The 14,966-nt window shown below is 35.9% G+C and overlaps 1 protein-coding gene across 5 annotated transcripts in view; it reads left to right on the top strand.

Annotated features, from left to right (window-relative positions):
- TNIK (TRAF2 and NCK interacting kinase) overlaps positions 1-14,966 on the top strand; it is a 366,909-nt gene that overhangs the window by 228,758 nt on the left and 123,185 nt on the right. For all 5 annotated transcript variants that reach the window (XM_023524725.1, XM_011380421.2, XM_011380430.2 and 2 more), the window contains 2 exons: positions 10,681-10,791; positions 14,044-14,134. In XM_023524725.1, coding sequence (XP_023380493.1) covers positions 10,681-10,791; positions 14,044-14,134 — 202 coding nt within the window. The remainder of the gene's footprint in view (positions 1-10,680; positions 10,792-14,043; positions 14,135-14,966) is intronic.

The following is a 14,966-nucleotide window of genomic DNA, read 5'->3' as shown; positions in this document are numbered from 1 at the left end:
GTCCCCATCTCTTTTCGTGATATGCTGCTGTTAGGTTAATGGCTACAAAAATACCCTTGTAACTATTTATCATCTTGCTCATTTTCCAGAGGTCTTAATATGTGTCTAACACACAAAACTCACTGAATTATCCAGTGTTTACTATATCAAATTATGTATTAAACTATGTGTATACAGTTACCACTATTTCATGGATAATTTCTCAAAGAACTCAGCTTTGGGTAGAAGTTACTCTCTTAAGGCATAAGACATGTATCGTACAGCTGAGAAGACAAAACATATACAATGAACACAATTGGTGACCTAAAAGAATATAAAAATGTTAGCTCAGAAAAATAATAAGATTTTCATGCCATTTGATATTAATACTACAAATCTTTGGGAGTGAAAAGGTCTGCTGGGTTTTAAAATAAAAAAAATGTACTTTGGGATAAATAAACCCACTTTGATCCACAGAGTGAAGGGGTCCCTCTGGTGGCTGGGTTGAAACTAGACTGAATGGAGGCCAGAGTACAAGCAGGAAGACCAGTTAGGAGGCTCTTTTAGCAAACTCCTTCCTGAAGCTGGCAAAGGGGCATGAGTAAGTAGTGATCGCTTCTAAACCCAGGTCACATGGAGAAGAACCCCGCCTTCACATTCCATTTTCCTTTCCTACGATTAAATGCAGGTGGCAAAATGTGGCAGTTACAAGCCCTACATTCTGCTTGGAAGACTCTTGCCCACACCTTGGATTGTTATGGCGATTCTCACTAGCAATCATTCATTAGCTTCTATGTCACTGGGGGTGAAAATGCAAAGCTATGAATTGCCTCCTCAGGGTGAGAGCATCAAGTCCTTTTCTAGTTGTGCTTCTATTTGAAGATGAACTAAGGAGGCACTTGGGAAAGTAAAGGCAGAACAGAAACATAATAGTTGGTAAATTAATATCAGATTACAATATTGGTGGGAACTTGGTTATAGAATATAATAGCGTATACTTATTCCAAGGCCCCTGACTCTCTAAATTTGGGCCATTCTATGTTAATAATAACAATGGCAGGTAATATTTATCATCTACTTATCACATGCCAAGTACTGTATTTGTTTGCATTGTAATTTTTTTTATTAGATCTGTACAACCACTCTACAAATTAGATAAATCATTTTCCCTACTTTACAACTGAGGAAATTAGATTCAGAGAAGTTAAGAAATTTGCCCAAGGTCTCATAGCTAATGGGTGATGAAGCCAGTGTGCTAGCTAACCCCAAGCTACCTTTAGGCTGGAGTGAACCTCTGAACGCTACATTCTTGACCTTTTCGTTGGTGTTCAATATAGGATTGCAGCTTTGTGTTTAAATAAGTTCATTTTGACTTCACTTTTGATCTTCATTTATCAGTTTCCCCAATTTTCAAAGAAGAGAACTATTAGCTGCTAATAAGACTGGTGTGAAGTCTAGGAAATACACTTTGAAATGTACGTTAAACCTTTTGGAAATGTTTTAGCAAATAATTGCAAAGGTCACAGATAGCTGACTCTTTGGGTAATGGCATTTTGTTAGAATTACATTTATATGAAATGTTAGTATAGATTCTATAGAGGAAAAAGCCTGTAACAACCAAGAGAGCAACACTTTCTAACATTTATTCCCAGTATTTAGACCACAGAAAAATATTTCCCAGATGCTGTGGCTGGAGTACAGAAGTTTGCACATAACTCACCAAACAGCCAATGTGTGTGCTGTTTCAGGTGTCTGATTGAATTATAATCGGTGCAAATTCTATCAGTCTTGTAGAGATAAACTCTTGTTCAGTACCAGCTCTTTGTGAAAATACAACTACTTCTGATAATGGCCGAGTAATTCTCCCTTATCAACTGCTTAGGGCCTGATCCGGAAATCAAAAAAGAGAGCTCTTTCAATAAAGATTCTGATCTCTCAGAAACAAGGCGAGCTCTGACACATAACATTGCCATCCATCTCATTCCCTGGCATCTCAGTGTTGAGAGGCTTGCCATTTTGCTGCAGGCCATTCAGACACTAGGAGTGAGTGAGAAGTACTGTCTATTAAAGAAAATTTCTAATTTCTCTAAAATTAGAAAGCAAAATCACATGTATTTTGCTATCTCTTTGTATACCACCACAGGGCTAGAATATCTTACAAAAGGAAATAAATTTATGATTAGCTTCTGAAATGTAGGGTGGTCAAGTAAAGTAAATTATGTACTGAATGACCCAATAAGCCATTCATTAATTGTAACAGGATAGATTTGCAGAGCTAAGAGTTAAGAAATTATGCTGTATGTATTTTGGGGACAAATGTTATAGCTTGGCTGAAACCTGGCCTGGAATCCAGAGACCTGTATTCAGACCTGGCATTTGCTTCTCTGGCATTTGGCTTCTTCCTTATAAAAATGGTAACTCTGGACTAGTGGCAGCCTGGAGGCTAAATGCTGTCCAGATAAATGTGGATAGCTTGGTCCACCAAAGGTGGTGGTGCTATAATTATGCCAACATTAGACAAAAAAATGAGCACTTTCAAACTACAGTCTGGATTTCTTGAAAGGTTTTGAAAAATCAGATGATCTGGAAATATTGGGCCCGAAATCCCAAACAGTAGCAGTATGTTAGAGCAGTAGAGAAGCTGTGTAGAGGGCACATCCCCACTCCAGTTGTCATGATGGGCCCCATCACTCCCTGTTGTCTTCCATGCATCCTCTACTTCACGTATTTACTTGTCCATGCCCTGAATGAGATCATCTGGGAATGAGATACTGAGATGAACTAAGATGTGGTGTCATTCATCTACCAATGAGGGACACTTTCTAGAATCTGCAATGATGTTGGCCATTGCTCCTAAACCTAAGCCTGTCAGTTTGGATTTACATAGCTGTAGCATCTTGGCTTGGCAAAAGTCATGCCCACTAACATTTTGGTTGTTTTAAGATTTAAACGTCAAATGTTACAGATACCAACCACCATTAAAAATTCAACCACCCGTAGCTAAAACTTTTGAACAGTTAATTAAAATTTCCCTTTTTTTTTTTTTAGTTCTATGCATCAGAAATGCAGTTTTGGTGGGGGGCATGTTTTAATCAGTGTCTGTCACTTATATAACTAAAGAACACCTTTCTTTCATATATAGAGGCTAGGTCATTTGTCTGGATTGAATCTTACTATTTGTGAGCAAAAATTTTTAAAAGACTGAACATGGTAAATAGAGAAGCCTAAAATAATAGGATGAGTTTATAATCGGTCTCCCAGTCTCCCTGTTGCATATAAGTTGCTTAGATACAAACATAGAGCTAAAGCTACACTTAATTTAATACTTTGTCACTGGGCTTGAGTTCAGCTTTAATAGAGCCATTTTTATGAATTAATGGGTGATTCTGTGACAAGAATGTAAAAATGATTTCTTCTTTTATTCCAATGAATTTTATTTGAACTATGCTTAAACTGCTTTTCACCTTAGCAAAAGGAAGACTTTATGTATACCCAAGGTTATTCTGCTAATGGTCTATACAACCCTCTGGTTCATTTTATCCATTAATTTTGAGCTAAACTATATGTTCCTATTTACATTGTTTCTCGGAATCCTCTACTACCAAGTTGCGTAGCCCTAAGTCCTCAAAGTCCAATATATATTTTTTTCTCTTCCTATTTTTATCTTGTTCCCTTATCCTAACCCCAAATTCTTCTGTTTGGGGTAACATTTCAAGAGGCTGAATTGTAAATTTTTTACAGCCTCAAGTTAGTTTCTGTGATTGAGTCCATGGCCCAAATGTCCATGTAATAACTTCCCCCTAAAATTCTCCAGAAGATCTTGCACATGTCCTGAGAAATTTAGCAACAGATACCAAATACAAGATGCACCTAACTTCTGTCGTTCTGTGAATGCTGCTGTGCTGACTCTGAGATGGCTATCTCCTTAGACATGGGCAACTAGAAAACATTCCCAGTAGGGCTGTGGGCAGCCTTCTGGTTCTTAAAAATACCACTTAGCTCAGTATATTCAAACTGCCATTGTCATTCTCAAGATATAAAGTTGTTCATTATCCACACACTTTATTGACCAAGTTTGGAACTTCACATCCTTGGGACTCATCTTTGGAAGACTTAGCATTTTAGTTCAAGCACTATTTTCAAGTCTAAAAATGTAATCCAGAGGCTGAGGGATTTGGGGGGTTTGTTTGTTTGTTTTTTTTCAAATGCATGCTAGTTTAAAAATGAATGCAAAAAGCTGTTTCGATTGCTTTTCTAATTTTGAAATTTCTAACAACTTTACTTTTACATTTTACCTTTACATCAGTTGATTGAAATGATAAATGTATACCTACCAATTTATATACTTCTTTACACACATGTTTTATATTGTTAGATTTAAACTACCTTTGGCGAATGAAGCGCATTCTATAACACAGTACTGAGTTTAAGTTTTGTTTAGACCCTCATAAATCATGCAGATGAGATCTGTGGCTGTTTTCAGCCACACATGATAAAAATATCCTGTGCCTTGCTGATGTTTCTGGACCTTCAAGGTCAGTAGGCTGGTTCTTTGCAGAGTTGTGAATTCTTGGAAGTTTATCTTTTCTATTCTTTTCTTGAGGTGCCTCTTCAGTTACTTGGTGCGAACCTCTCATTTTAGGCAGACCATCATCTTCCTGCTCCCTCTTCTTTCTCGCCCCCACTTCCTGCCCCTTCTTGTACTATAAAACAGAATGGATCTGTTAGTAGTCATTTATTCTTGTGGGCAACTGACTAGTGACATTCAAGGTATTCTGGGCTAGAGCCTGTGGTTTGAAAATACCTTAAAGCTTTGTTTCTTGTTACAGGAACTTAAAACCAATTAACTAGCAAGTGAATGAATACCATAGGGACCCTAGAAATCATCCTGAGCTTCTTAGGCTGGCTCTGAGAATAACCTTTTTAAAATTCTTTCAGCGGTGACTGGGATTGGAAAAAGGCATATCTGGTAATTCCAAACTGAAGTCCCCTCCCGGTGAGGAGGTGAGCTCAGGGTAGACTCACATGGTGCTTCTGAAACTCCTTCTGGAATCCTCTAAGGCCAAAGACCCTTTCCTTAAATATTGCCCCAGAGAAGGGAAAGCACAGGAGGACATAATAAGCATCCCTTACCCCCACAACCACTAAAGAGAAAACATCCTGCTCATCAGAAATATGACAGTTGACAAAAAAATGTGACAAACAACCATGCAAATTGTGAAGTATATTTTAGAACTCCATGTTTTTAATAATTAACTATTATTTTGGTAGAGATAACTACCCATGTCCAATAATTCAAGCAACCCTTTCTCTAATAATTGAGTTGCACTACCAGGCTGTTTTTTAAATATCTCCTCCATAACACTATTCCAGGCCCAGACCCAACCCACACTATGCCAGAGCACAGTTCTGTGCCTCCCTTCATCGTAACCTTCCTTCTCTCTTCCCAAGCAACATGCATGTGTATTTCATTTCTGACCCAGTCATGTAGGTGGCATAGAGTGAGAATTTTAAGATTCTTTTAAGCCTCTCCCACCACCACTGTCTCCCAAACTTCCACATAAAAAGATCCAGTGTCCTGGAATGCACCACTGTGTCTTCTTGCTGTGTGATACAAGCTTGAAAAAAAGACAAGTGTCCTTGGTACTCTTTCATTAACAGAGGATTTAGAAGCATATGTGTCCAATGGCTTTATAAGTACCCTTCAGCCATTTCTTCACCACCCAAGGGAAGTGGATCTTAGAGAGTTATTGATGTTATCTTCCAAGTTGGAAACTTTTTAATAAATAATTTTATTAAAACGGGCCAAAGAATGGAAAAGTAATAAATATAGTTTGAGATTTTTGGTGGCTAGGAGCTTAATATTCATAGACACAATTAATGTTCATATCAAATCAATAAGGTTGATGTTTTTAAGTTGTATTTTATAGTGATGGTGATGGGGTCTTGAGCTCAGGGTGGTTAGAAAGCATGCCCAAGGTCACATAGCTGTACTTGAGAGAGCGCCACGCTCTCACCCCTGCTCTAGCTGTTTAATGAGTATATGGATAAGTGTGCAGACCATAACTAAGCTTCATTTCCAAAGAAATAAAGAAAAGAGAATTGAAGGGAAGGAGAATTAATGAAACAACCATTGCAAATCACTTAGCCCAGTGCCTGGCACTTGGCACACAGTAAATATTAGCAAGTATTTTTGCCTCAGTGTCAACTCTTCGAGAAATTTTTTCGAGAAAAATATTAATGATCCATTATTTTTCACTTGTGAGATATGAAGTTATTTTGACTTATCGCTGCTGGGCATGGCATGTTGAGCCCTGTTTTCTGTTTATTAATGTGATGAGGTTACTTGTGGTGAGGGAGGGTCCCCGCTCTGTGGTGGCAGTAATTATCAGTGTTGCTGTGCGGCTATAGGAAACAATTGCTAGCAAATACTGGTCTTCCTTCCTTCCTTCCTTCCATCCTTCCTTCCTTCCTTCCTTCCTTCCTTCCTTCCTTCCTTCCTTCCTTCCTTCCTTCCTTCCTTCCTTCCTTCCTTCCTTTTCTCCCTCCTTCTCTCCTTTCCTCCCTCCCTCCCTCTTTTCCTCTCTCTCTCTCCATTTAAATCCCATTACATAATTTAACAATCATTTTGTTTCATAGTGAGATGAAAAGAATTTAGCAGCTTTCAGTTGGACCTGAATGGAGAAACGAATTACAGAAATCAGTCACATTAGTGCCTGGCTAGAGCAGGATTGTTTCCTACTGAATATTTGAAATTATTTTGTCCAATCTAATTTTAAAAGACTGGAATCACTGGGTGTCCACTGCTTTCCTTGGGAACTATAATTACATGGCCTAATAGAGCTCAGTGGTGGGACATTTTCTCCAGCTTATACAGGAGCAATGGATGCATTCGTAGGAGGTCTATATTTTTCGAAATGGGATTTAAAGAAGAGGCACAAAAATGTTTTGCTCACTTGAGAAAATATTCTTTTCTTTCTGCCAAGGAAATTTCTTTGGTCCATCCTGCTGCCATTGAACCATGGTTTGCTATATAATGGGATTTCTAAAAACTTTGTATTGTGGAGAATCCCCCAAATACACAAAAGTAGTCAGAACAGTATAATGGATACCAATATGTTCAAAACTAGCCCCAACAACCATCATCCAGTGGCCAGTCCTGTGCCATCTACACAGCCATCTACTTCCTCCATTCTGCTATTATTTTGAAACAAATATTCTCATCATATCCTTCTTTCAACTCTGTAAAAATAAACATAGCATAAAATTTATCATTTTAACCATCTTAAAATGTATAACTCAGTGGCATTAAGTACACAATGTCGTGCAACCATTATCTCTATCTAGTTCCAGAACTTTTTGTCACTCCCCCCAAAAAACTCTGTACCCGTTAAATGACTATTCCCTTTCTTCTCTCCCCCTAGTGCCTGGCAACCACTAATGTGTTTTCTGTCTCTACGGATTTACCTATTATGAATATTTCATATAAGTGGATTCATTCAATATATAGCCGTTTTTTTGGTCTGGCTTTATTCAGTTAGCATAATGTTTTTAGGATTCATCTGTGTTGTGTCGTGTATCAGCACTTCATTTGTTTTCATAGCTGGGTAATATTCTATTGTATGGATATAGCACATTTTGTTTATTTATCTGATGATGGATATTTTGGTTATTTCCACCCTTCGTCTATTGTGAATAGTGCTCCTTTGAACATTCAGATGCAAGTGTTTGTTTGAACACCTGTTTTCAATTCTTTTGGGTATATATCCAGAAGTGGAATTGCTAGGTCATATGGTAGGACTGTATTGAGCAACCATTAAACAGTCTTGGCAACTTCACCACTTTATATTCCCTCCAGCAGTGTATGAGAGTTCCAGTTTTTCCACACCTTTGCCATCATTTGTTGTTTTTCACCTTTTTTTTTTTTTAAGTAAATCCATCCTAGTAGGTGTAAAGAGGTCTCTCATTGTGGTTCTGACTTGCATTTTCCTGATGACTATCAACATTGAGCATCTTTTCATGTAATCGTTAGTCATATATTTTCCTTAGAGAAATATTTATTTGTCTTTTGCCCATTTTAAAATTGTGGTGTTTATGTTTTTATTGTTGAGTTGTAACTTTCTTTGTATATTCTGGATACTAGATGTTATTAGACATATAATTTGTAAATTTTTTTTCATTCTATAGGTCGTCTTTTCATTCTCTTGATAGTATCCTTTAATGCACAAGTTTTTAATTTTGATGAAATCCAAATTATATATGTATTTTTTTGTTGCTTGTGCTTTCGTTGTCATTGCTAAGAAACTGTTGCCAAAGCTAAGGTCATGAAGATTTACCCCAGTGTTCTCTCCTAAGAGTTTTATAGCATTAGCTCTTATATTTAGCTCTTTGATCCACTTTGAGATAGATTTTTGTATATGGTGTGAGGTAAGGATTCAACACTGTTCTTTTACATGTGATATCCAGTTGTCCCATTTGTAGAAGAGACTGTAATCATATCATTTTATCCGTAGTATGTTTCTCTGAAAGATAAGAATTCCTTCTTACATGACCACGGTACGATAATCACACTTAAAAAATTATTAACCACATTTCCTTAGTATCATCAAATATCTAGTCTCTAGATTGTCTGAAAAATTTTAACAGCTTTTAAAAAAATAATGAATGTCCAGATAAGTTGCATTCATTGCAGTTTGTTGGTATATCTTTTAAAATGTTTTAAATTCCGTAGATTTCCCCTCCATCTTTTTCTTCCTTCCTGCAATTTGTTGAAGTAAATGGTCATTTGCCCTGTGGAGTTTCCTATTGGTTTTGTTGATCATATCCCCTTAATGTAGCATGTTCCTCGGTCCTCTGCATTTCCTATAAATTGGTAGTTGGAACTAGAAGCTTCATTAGATTCAGGTTTGGGTTTTTTTGTTTTGTTTTGTTTTGTTTTTGGTAATACTACTCATTAGGTGGTATGTTATTCTACTCAAAAGGCAAATCGGAGCTGGTTATTTCTTACTTTTTAATGTGAACAGCCATTGATCAATGCCTAAATCCATTAGAGGTTGTGAAATAGCGATATTCTAATTCTATTATGTCTTCTTCATTTATTAGGAGGAATACCTTCTTTTTATGAAGAGAAACTTTATCTCTTTAATTATTTATACTCAGTGGTAAAACTTGTACAAGAAAGACAGTGTAAATTCTTGATTTTTCTTTTCTCTGTTTACCAAATCTCAAAATAAGAAGTTGCTTCTTCATTTTCTTCAAACAGTACGAGTTATATTCTTTTTGAGGAATGTCTTGATTAATGCTCTGGTTAAGCATATTTAATGTGTTTCAGGACGTCACAGTTATTATTCTTATTAATGCTCAGATTATCCCATCTTTGGCCAGTGAGAACCTCTTGAAGTTGACTCCTGAGTCCTTTCTAACATGATTGTATGGTCTTTGATAGCTTCCTGGCTATCAAATATAACTTGACAACACTTACTGGGTTGGACTGTGGTCTATTGTGGCACTTTTCAAATTTCCTTACAAAAGCTGGTGATATGTCACTATATATCCACTGGCACTCTGGAGAAGGTGGGAGAGTTCCCTTACCCTGCGTAAAATCATAAAAAGACAAGTTACAACAGGCATTGGAAACTCATTAATGAAACTGATTTTATGAGTTTCTACTAGGCATGCAGAAAAAAAGAAAAAATAATTTCTGCCTGAAGATTTTGCAGCCTGATGGAATATCTTCTAGGAGTGAGTGACATGGTGCTGATGTTAACTATGTACATTTGGACAAAGCCAAAATCATTAATATGATTTCATTATGGCTCCATATTTGTTCTGTTTCTAGTGTCAAATCAGAGATTGATTGGTAGTTATTCTGAATTCTTTTTTATATAATTACAAAAAGATATAAGTATCCAATAAGGTGACTTTGTTGAAGACTTTTTGGAGAAGAGGGAAAAAGTATGGAAATTGACGTGTGTTTCTAAACCTAGAAAATGAATGTAAAAGCAGATAGATTGCTTTTCTTCTTCTAGTCTCTACTTCTCCATTAAGTAAGGGAAGCATTTATTTTCTGCCTATTTTATAAAGCTGCTGAGTACTGTAATGAGTTTATATTTATAGAGAACTTGGAGCTTTTTGGATGAAAGGTGCTAAATTAGGACTTATTGTTTATTGAATTTATTTGATGTGTCCAACCTCCTGGGAACATTTGCTGAATTTAATTAAAAACAGAGGATCCTCACTCTGACAGCTTATAGTGCCACTTACAAACCAATAACTTACACAGTGTGTACTTCTATTGTTCTTACTTGGGACTGCCTAGACAACCATAGCTCTTTCAGACAGGGAATGATTCTACTTTTGTAGGAAGGATGACTTCAACTGCTGGATAAAAACACAGATATTCTCAACTACTTCTGAACCAACAAGCTGCCCTCATTTTATAAAATATGTAGAATATGGAGATTTCTCCCAATTTCTGACTATAATTTTCAAATGAGAAATTTAATAATAATCTTTCTGTTATCATTTTGGGAAGAAATTGAGATAAAAGTTTATGTTTTATATATTGTATAACGATCATTTTTTCTTTGTAAGAATGGCATTCCAAAGCAGCCAGCTGCAATACTTTGTGCTTTCTGAACTCAAACCAGTGGAAGCAGAGAAGCATAATTATAAGAATGGCATGTTTGCTTCCTTTGCCAGTTGGTGATGGAGTTTTGTGGCGCTGGCTCTGTCACTGACCTGATCAAGAACACGAAAGGGAACACGTTGAAGGAGGAGTGGATTGCATACATCTGCAGGGAGATCTTACGAGTAAGTAACAATTCAGGATATATTGGAAGGTGTTGAACTGTGTACTAACCTTCCACTGAAATTCATCAATGTACTGGAACCCTCTTTAAAGCTTTATTCTAACAGCGATGGAGGTAGTGGTAGTTCGCTGTGATCTGTTCTAATGGAAGAGAGAGCCATTCTGAAAAGGCCCATGTGTACTCTCATTTGCATTAACACTGGAGATTTCTTTTAATAAGTGATTCGTTTCCAGTGATGTTTCCAATTGGAAATCTGACTTGAGATCATAAAGATGAAGTCCCACTTAGAAAATGGATTGTTTCTGAGATATTTTGATCACTTATTCGAGTTTTCCATTTGTGAAAGTTGTAACTAATTTGAGGATTGTGTGCGTGACTTTAGCCATTTCAGTACCAAGGACCTAGTCTAACTGATTTTACCTTTAAAAAAATTTTTTGAGACTTAATCACTTAAATCAATCAAAATAGCTGGACAAGACTGCCTGTTTGCCCAGTTTTGCCCTCAAATCCCACAATCAAGCAAACTGGGCTATAGTGTTATATTTGCTGAGCTCAATTCGAGGAGAAGGTAATTGGTTATATTTTAGTTCACTCAGATTAGTTTAATTATCTCTTGTTACTATTATGGAGGCTATTATATATCCATTGAGCATTCTTACTAGATCTACCTAACAATCATTTATTTATAACCTCGGCCTTCTTAATTTAAGGAAACAAGTTAAAACTGTTTTCTTGATGTGTCCAAGATATACCTTTGAGAGACAGATTATGAGCTGTGGATGGATGCATGAATAGAAGTCAAGAAAGAAGGAAGAAATACATTAAAAATAATACATAGATGGATGGATGGATGGAAGTTAAAAAAGAAAGGCATTAAAATGACATTCATTAAATTCAAACCACATTGGGCAAAAAATAGAAAGTGATATTTGAAAATGATAATATGTATAATGGAATAAAAATCAAATGCTTAGAAATAAATTTACAAAAAGATGTGAATAACTTCTACATAGAAAACTACAAAATATGACTGAGAGAAATTAAAGAAGACCTTAATAAATGGAGGTATATACCATTTCATTAATAAGAATGCTCAATATTGTAAGATGTTATTTCTCCCCAGTTTGATCCATGGTTTCATTGAACTCCCTACCAAAATCCCTCTAGGTATATCTGTGAGTATTGACAAGCTGATTTTTAAAATATTATATGGAAATGGAAAAGGCCAAGAATAGTCAAGGCAATCTTGAAGAAGAAGAATATTGGAGGATTTACGCTGCCAGTTATCAGGACTTATAAAGCTACTAAGTAATTAGGACAGAATAGTATTGTCACAAGAATAGACAAATGGCCAAGGAAATAGAATCAAGCCTCCAAGAACAGACCCACTTCATATGGACACCTGATATATGACAAAGGAAATGCTACAGTGCCTGTGGAAAGGGTGCTTTTATCAGTAAACAAAGTCAATTAAATAGCCATATGAAAATAGCCATGGAACTTGACACCTGCTTTATACGTATTTAAAAATCAGTTCCAGCTGGATTATAGATATAAATGTGAAAGATATAAAAAATAAAATTCTTAAGAGAAAACATAGGATAATACCTCCATGGCTTGGGAGTAGGCAAAAATATTTCTCAAACAGAACATAAAATTTGAGGGGGAAAACAAGAAGGTACAGCTGTTGACCTCCTTCAAATCTGACATTTATCCCCAAGTATAGATGTGCCATTATGTAAACTTAATTTGAGTTTCTGACTTAAAATTTTACTCATTCAGAGAACGCATGAAGGATTTCTTAGTCATCTTGACCACCCAGTGGTTACCAAGAATCTATTGGGTTGGCAGGGCTGGATCTACATAATATGCCTTTCTGTGCTGCCGGGTAACCCTACAGGGGTTCTAAAAGCAGCAGGGAGGTTTTACCCCATGAGTATCTCTCAGTACCTACTTTTAAAATGTTTGGAAACAGCTGTTTTCTTCCTTCTTCCAAAGCGTTCATTTTCCCAAATGATACTGGCATTCGAGATAAGGCGACTCATTGGGAGGGACATTTGATCACAAGAAGCTTCAGAGATGATCATGCATTGTATGATCTCATTAAATACCACCTTTGGTGCACTTATGTGCTCTGGTATCTGCTTCCAACCACTTTGGTGGTGAAGGAGGGAATGGGATCTTCAATCCCTCTTTTAAGGATTTATGGGGTGTTGATATACTATGAAAACCATACATTTCAATCTGCTCGATGGCTATTTTGAGCCAAACTGACTAGATAAGAAAAGTAATTTTTTAAGACCCAAATCAGTGCCTCAACTGTTCTGTCATGTGGTTTAGGTGGTTTAGATTTACCGATATTCCTAAACATAAACATGGATCTTTAGGGGCATTCTTATGCTGAATTCATATATTTAGTTTTGTTTCTTTTCATGTCAAACTCATCTCTCATACCATGGTTTTGTTGTTGTGGAGAAAAATTAAAAGTATAGAATAATATTAGTAATAAAATGACAATATTTAGGTATCTAATACCTTCAATTATCAAGTGTTAACAGAGCATAATTTTCTTCAAGATTCCCATTTTCGATACTTTGGGGCTATCTATATTTTATCTGAAAAACATGTGATTACCTTAGAGCAAGTTTGTAGGTTTTAGAATTCACACCACAAAGGAGCCAAAATCAGAGTAATTCATGGAGAAATGGAACACAATCAGTTTTGAATGTCATTGAATAATCATTTCATATAATGAACACAAAATCACAAATATCATAAAGCTCTAAGAATGACAGTTATGATTACCAACAAAGGAAATAAAAATTATTGCCTTTCTTTCTTAATATGAGCCATATTGGCTAAAGACAATGAGAAATTTCTTGGCTGTTCTGAGAAATATATTATTGTGCTTAATTAAATTTGTATAACAGAAGGTCCTCACTTTTCACAGTACTGTTAGCTGAAACATATCATCTCTGGTGTGGTTCCACGGTTCCTGAGATCAAAGCTGACATGAAAGTATTTTGTTTAGCTCAGCACCATGCATTGTAAGGGCCACCTCTGTATTTCAGTTTATATTGATCAATTGCCTATGGCTTAGTATAGCACTATGAACACATAAAAGATGTGAATATAACAATGAAAGTCTCTCTGAGTGAGTCTACATCTTTTTTGGGTCATTAACATCTGAAATAATTTATTTGCATCTTGGCTTATGTATCTATTAACCCTTTTCAACTCTCCGTCACTCCAGGGGCTGAGTCACCTGCACCAGCATAAAGTGATTCATCGAGATATTAAAGGGCAAAATGTCTTGCTGACTGAAAACGCAGAAGTTAAACTAGGTAAGAACAGAATCCAGTGAGCCTAGGAATTGCAGGAATTGATAAGATTATTTCAACAGCTGTTTTTTGTTTTTGTTTTTATTTTTGTTTTTGTAAATATGTTTTTACAAAAATTTGACTCCAGAAAATTTGAATGCAAATTTGCCACTGTGGGTTTGGAGATCACTATACTAAAAATAGAATGGAAAATGTTTCTTTGTCTATTTTAAAAACACTTCCTAAAAGTACTCTGAATTGATACACAATATGGTAAACAGAATCATGTGCTTAATCAATGTGTAGAAATAATTGAGTTTTTTTGTTTGTTTTTTTTTTAGCAAAGACCCATTATATTAGAAGTGACTGACCTTGAAATGGTTTCCTGTATCTTACTGTTTGTTTACATTATTACTGCTATAACAGAACAATGATGACCCATTTTTAATTGAAAATATCTACAGTTAAATATATTTAGAATAATGAATTCTTGTATTTCCATATGTTTAAGTTATATTTATGTTGCTTTCATTATTACCTAGGTCACCTATACAAAATGAATACCCACTATTCTACTTAACATGCATGCTAATTACCCCACTTCCAGCTGCCAGAATTATTAGTGAGGGAATCCTTTTCTCTGGCGCTGTCCGTTAGAGCCCTTTCCACAACAAATCTGGGATTGTCAGAATAAGGTAGAGAGTCCCCACATGCATTTGTCTGCTTGGTGTATATGAGTAAGAGCATGAATTGACAAATATCTGATAGGATACACAATTTGTCTTCTAGAAAAGAATCACTGTCAGTATAACTGTTTATCTTCGAAGGGATTTAAAACATCTCCTATGTTTATATC

This window comes from Pteropus vampyrus, unplaced genomic scaffold (assembly GCF_000151845.1).
Source record: "Pteropus vampyrus isolate Shadow unplaced genomic scaffold, Pvam_2.0 Scaffold12, whole genome shotgun sequence".
Lineage (NCBI taxonomy): Eukaryota > Metazoa > Chordata > Mammalia > Chiroptera > Pteropodidae > Pteropus > Pteropus vampyrus.
This window is presented reverse-complemented; position numbering and strand designations above follow the sequence as displayed.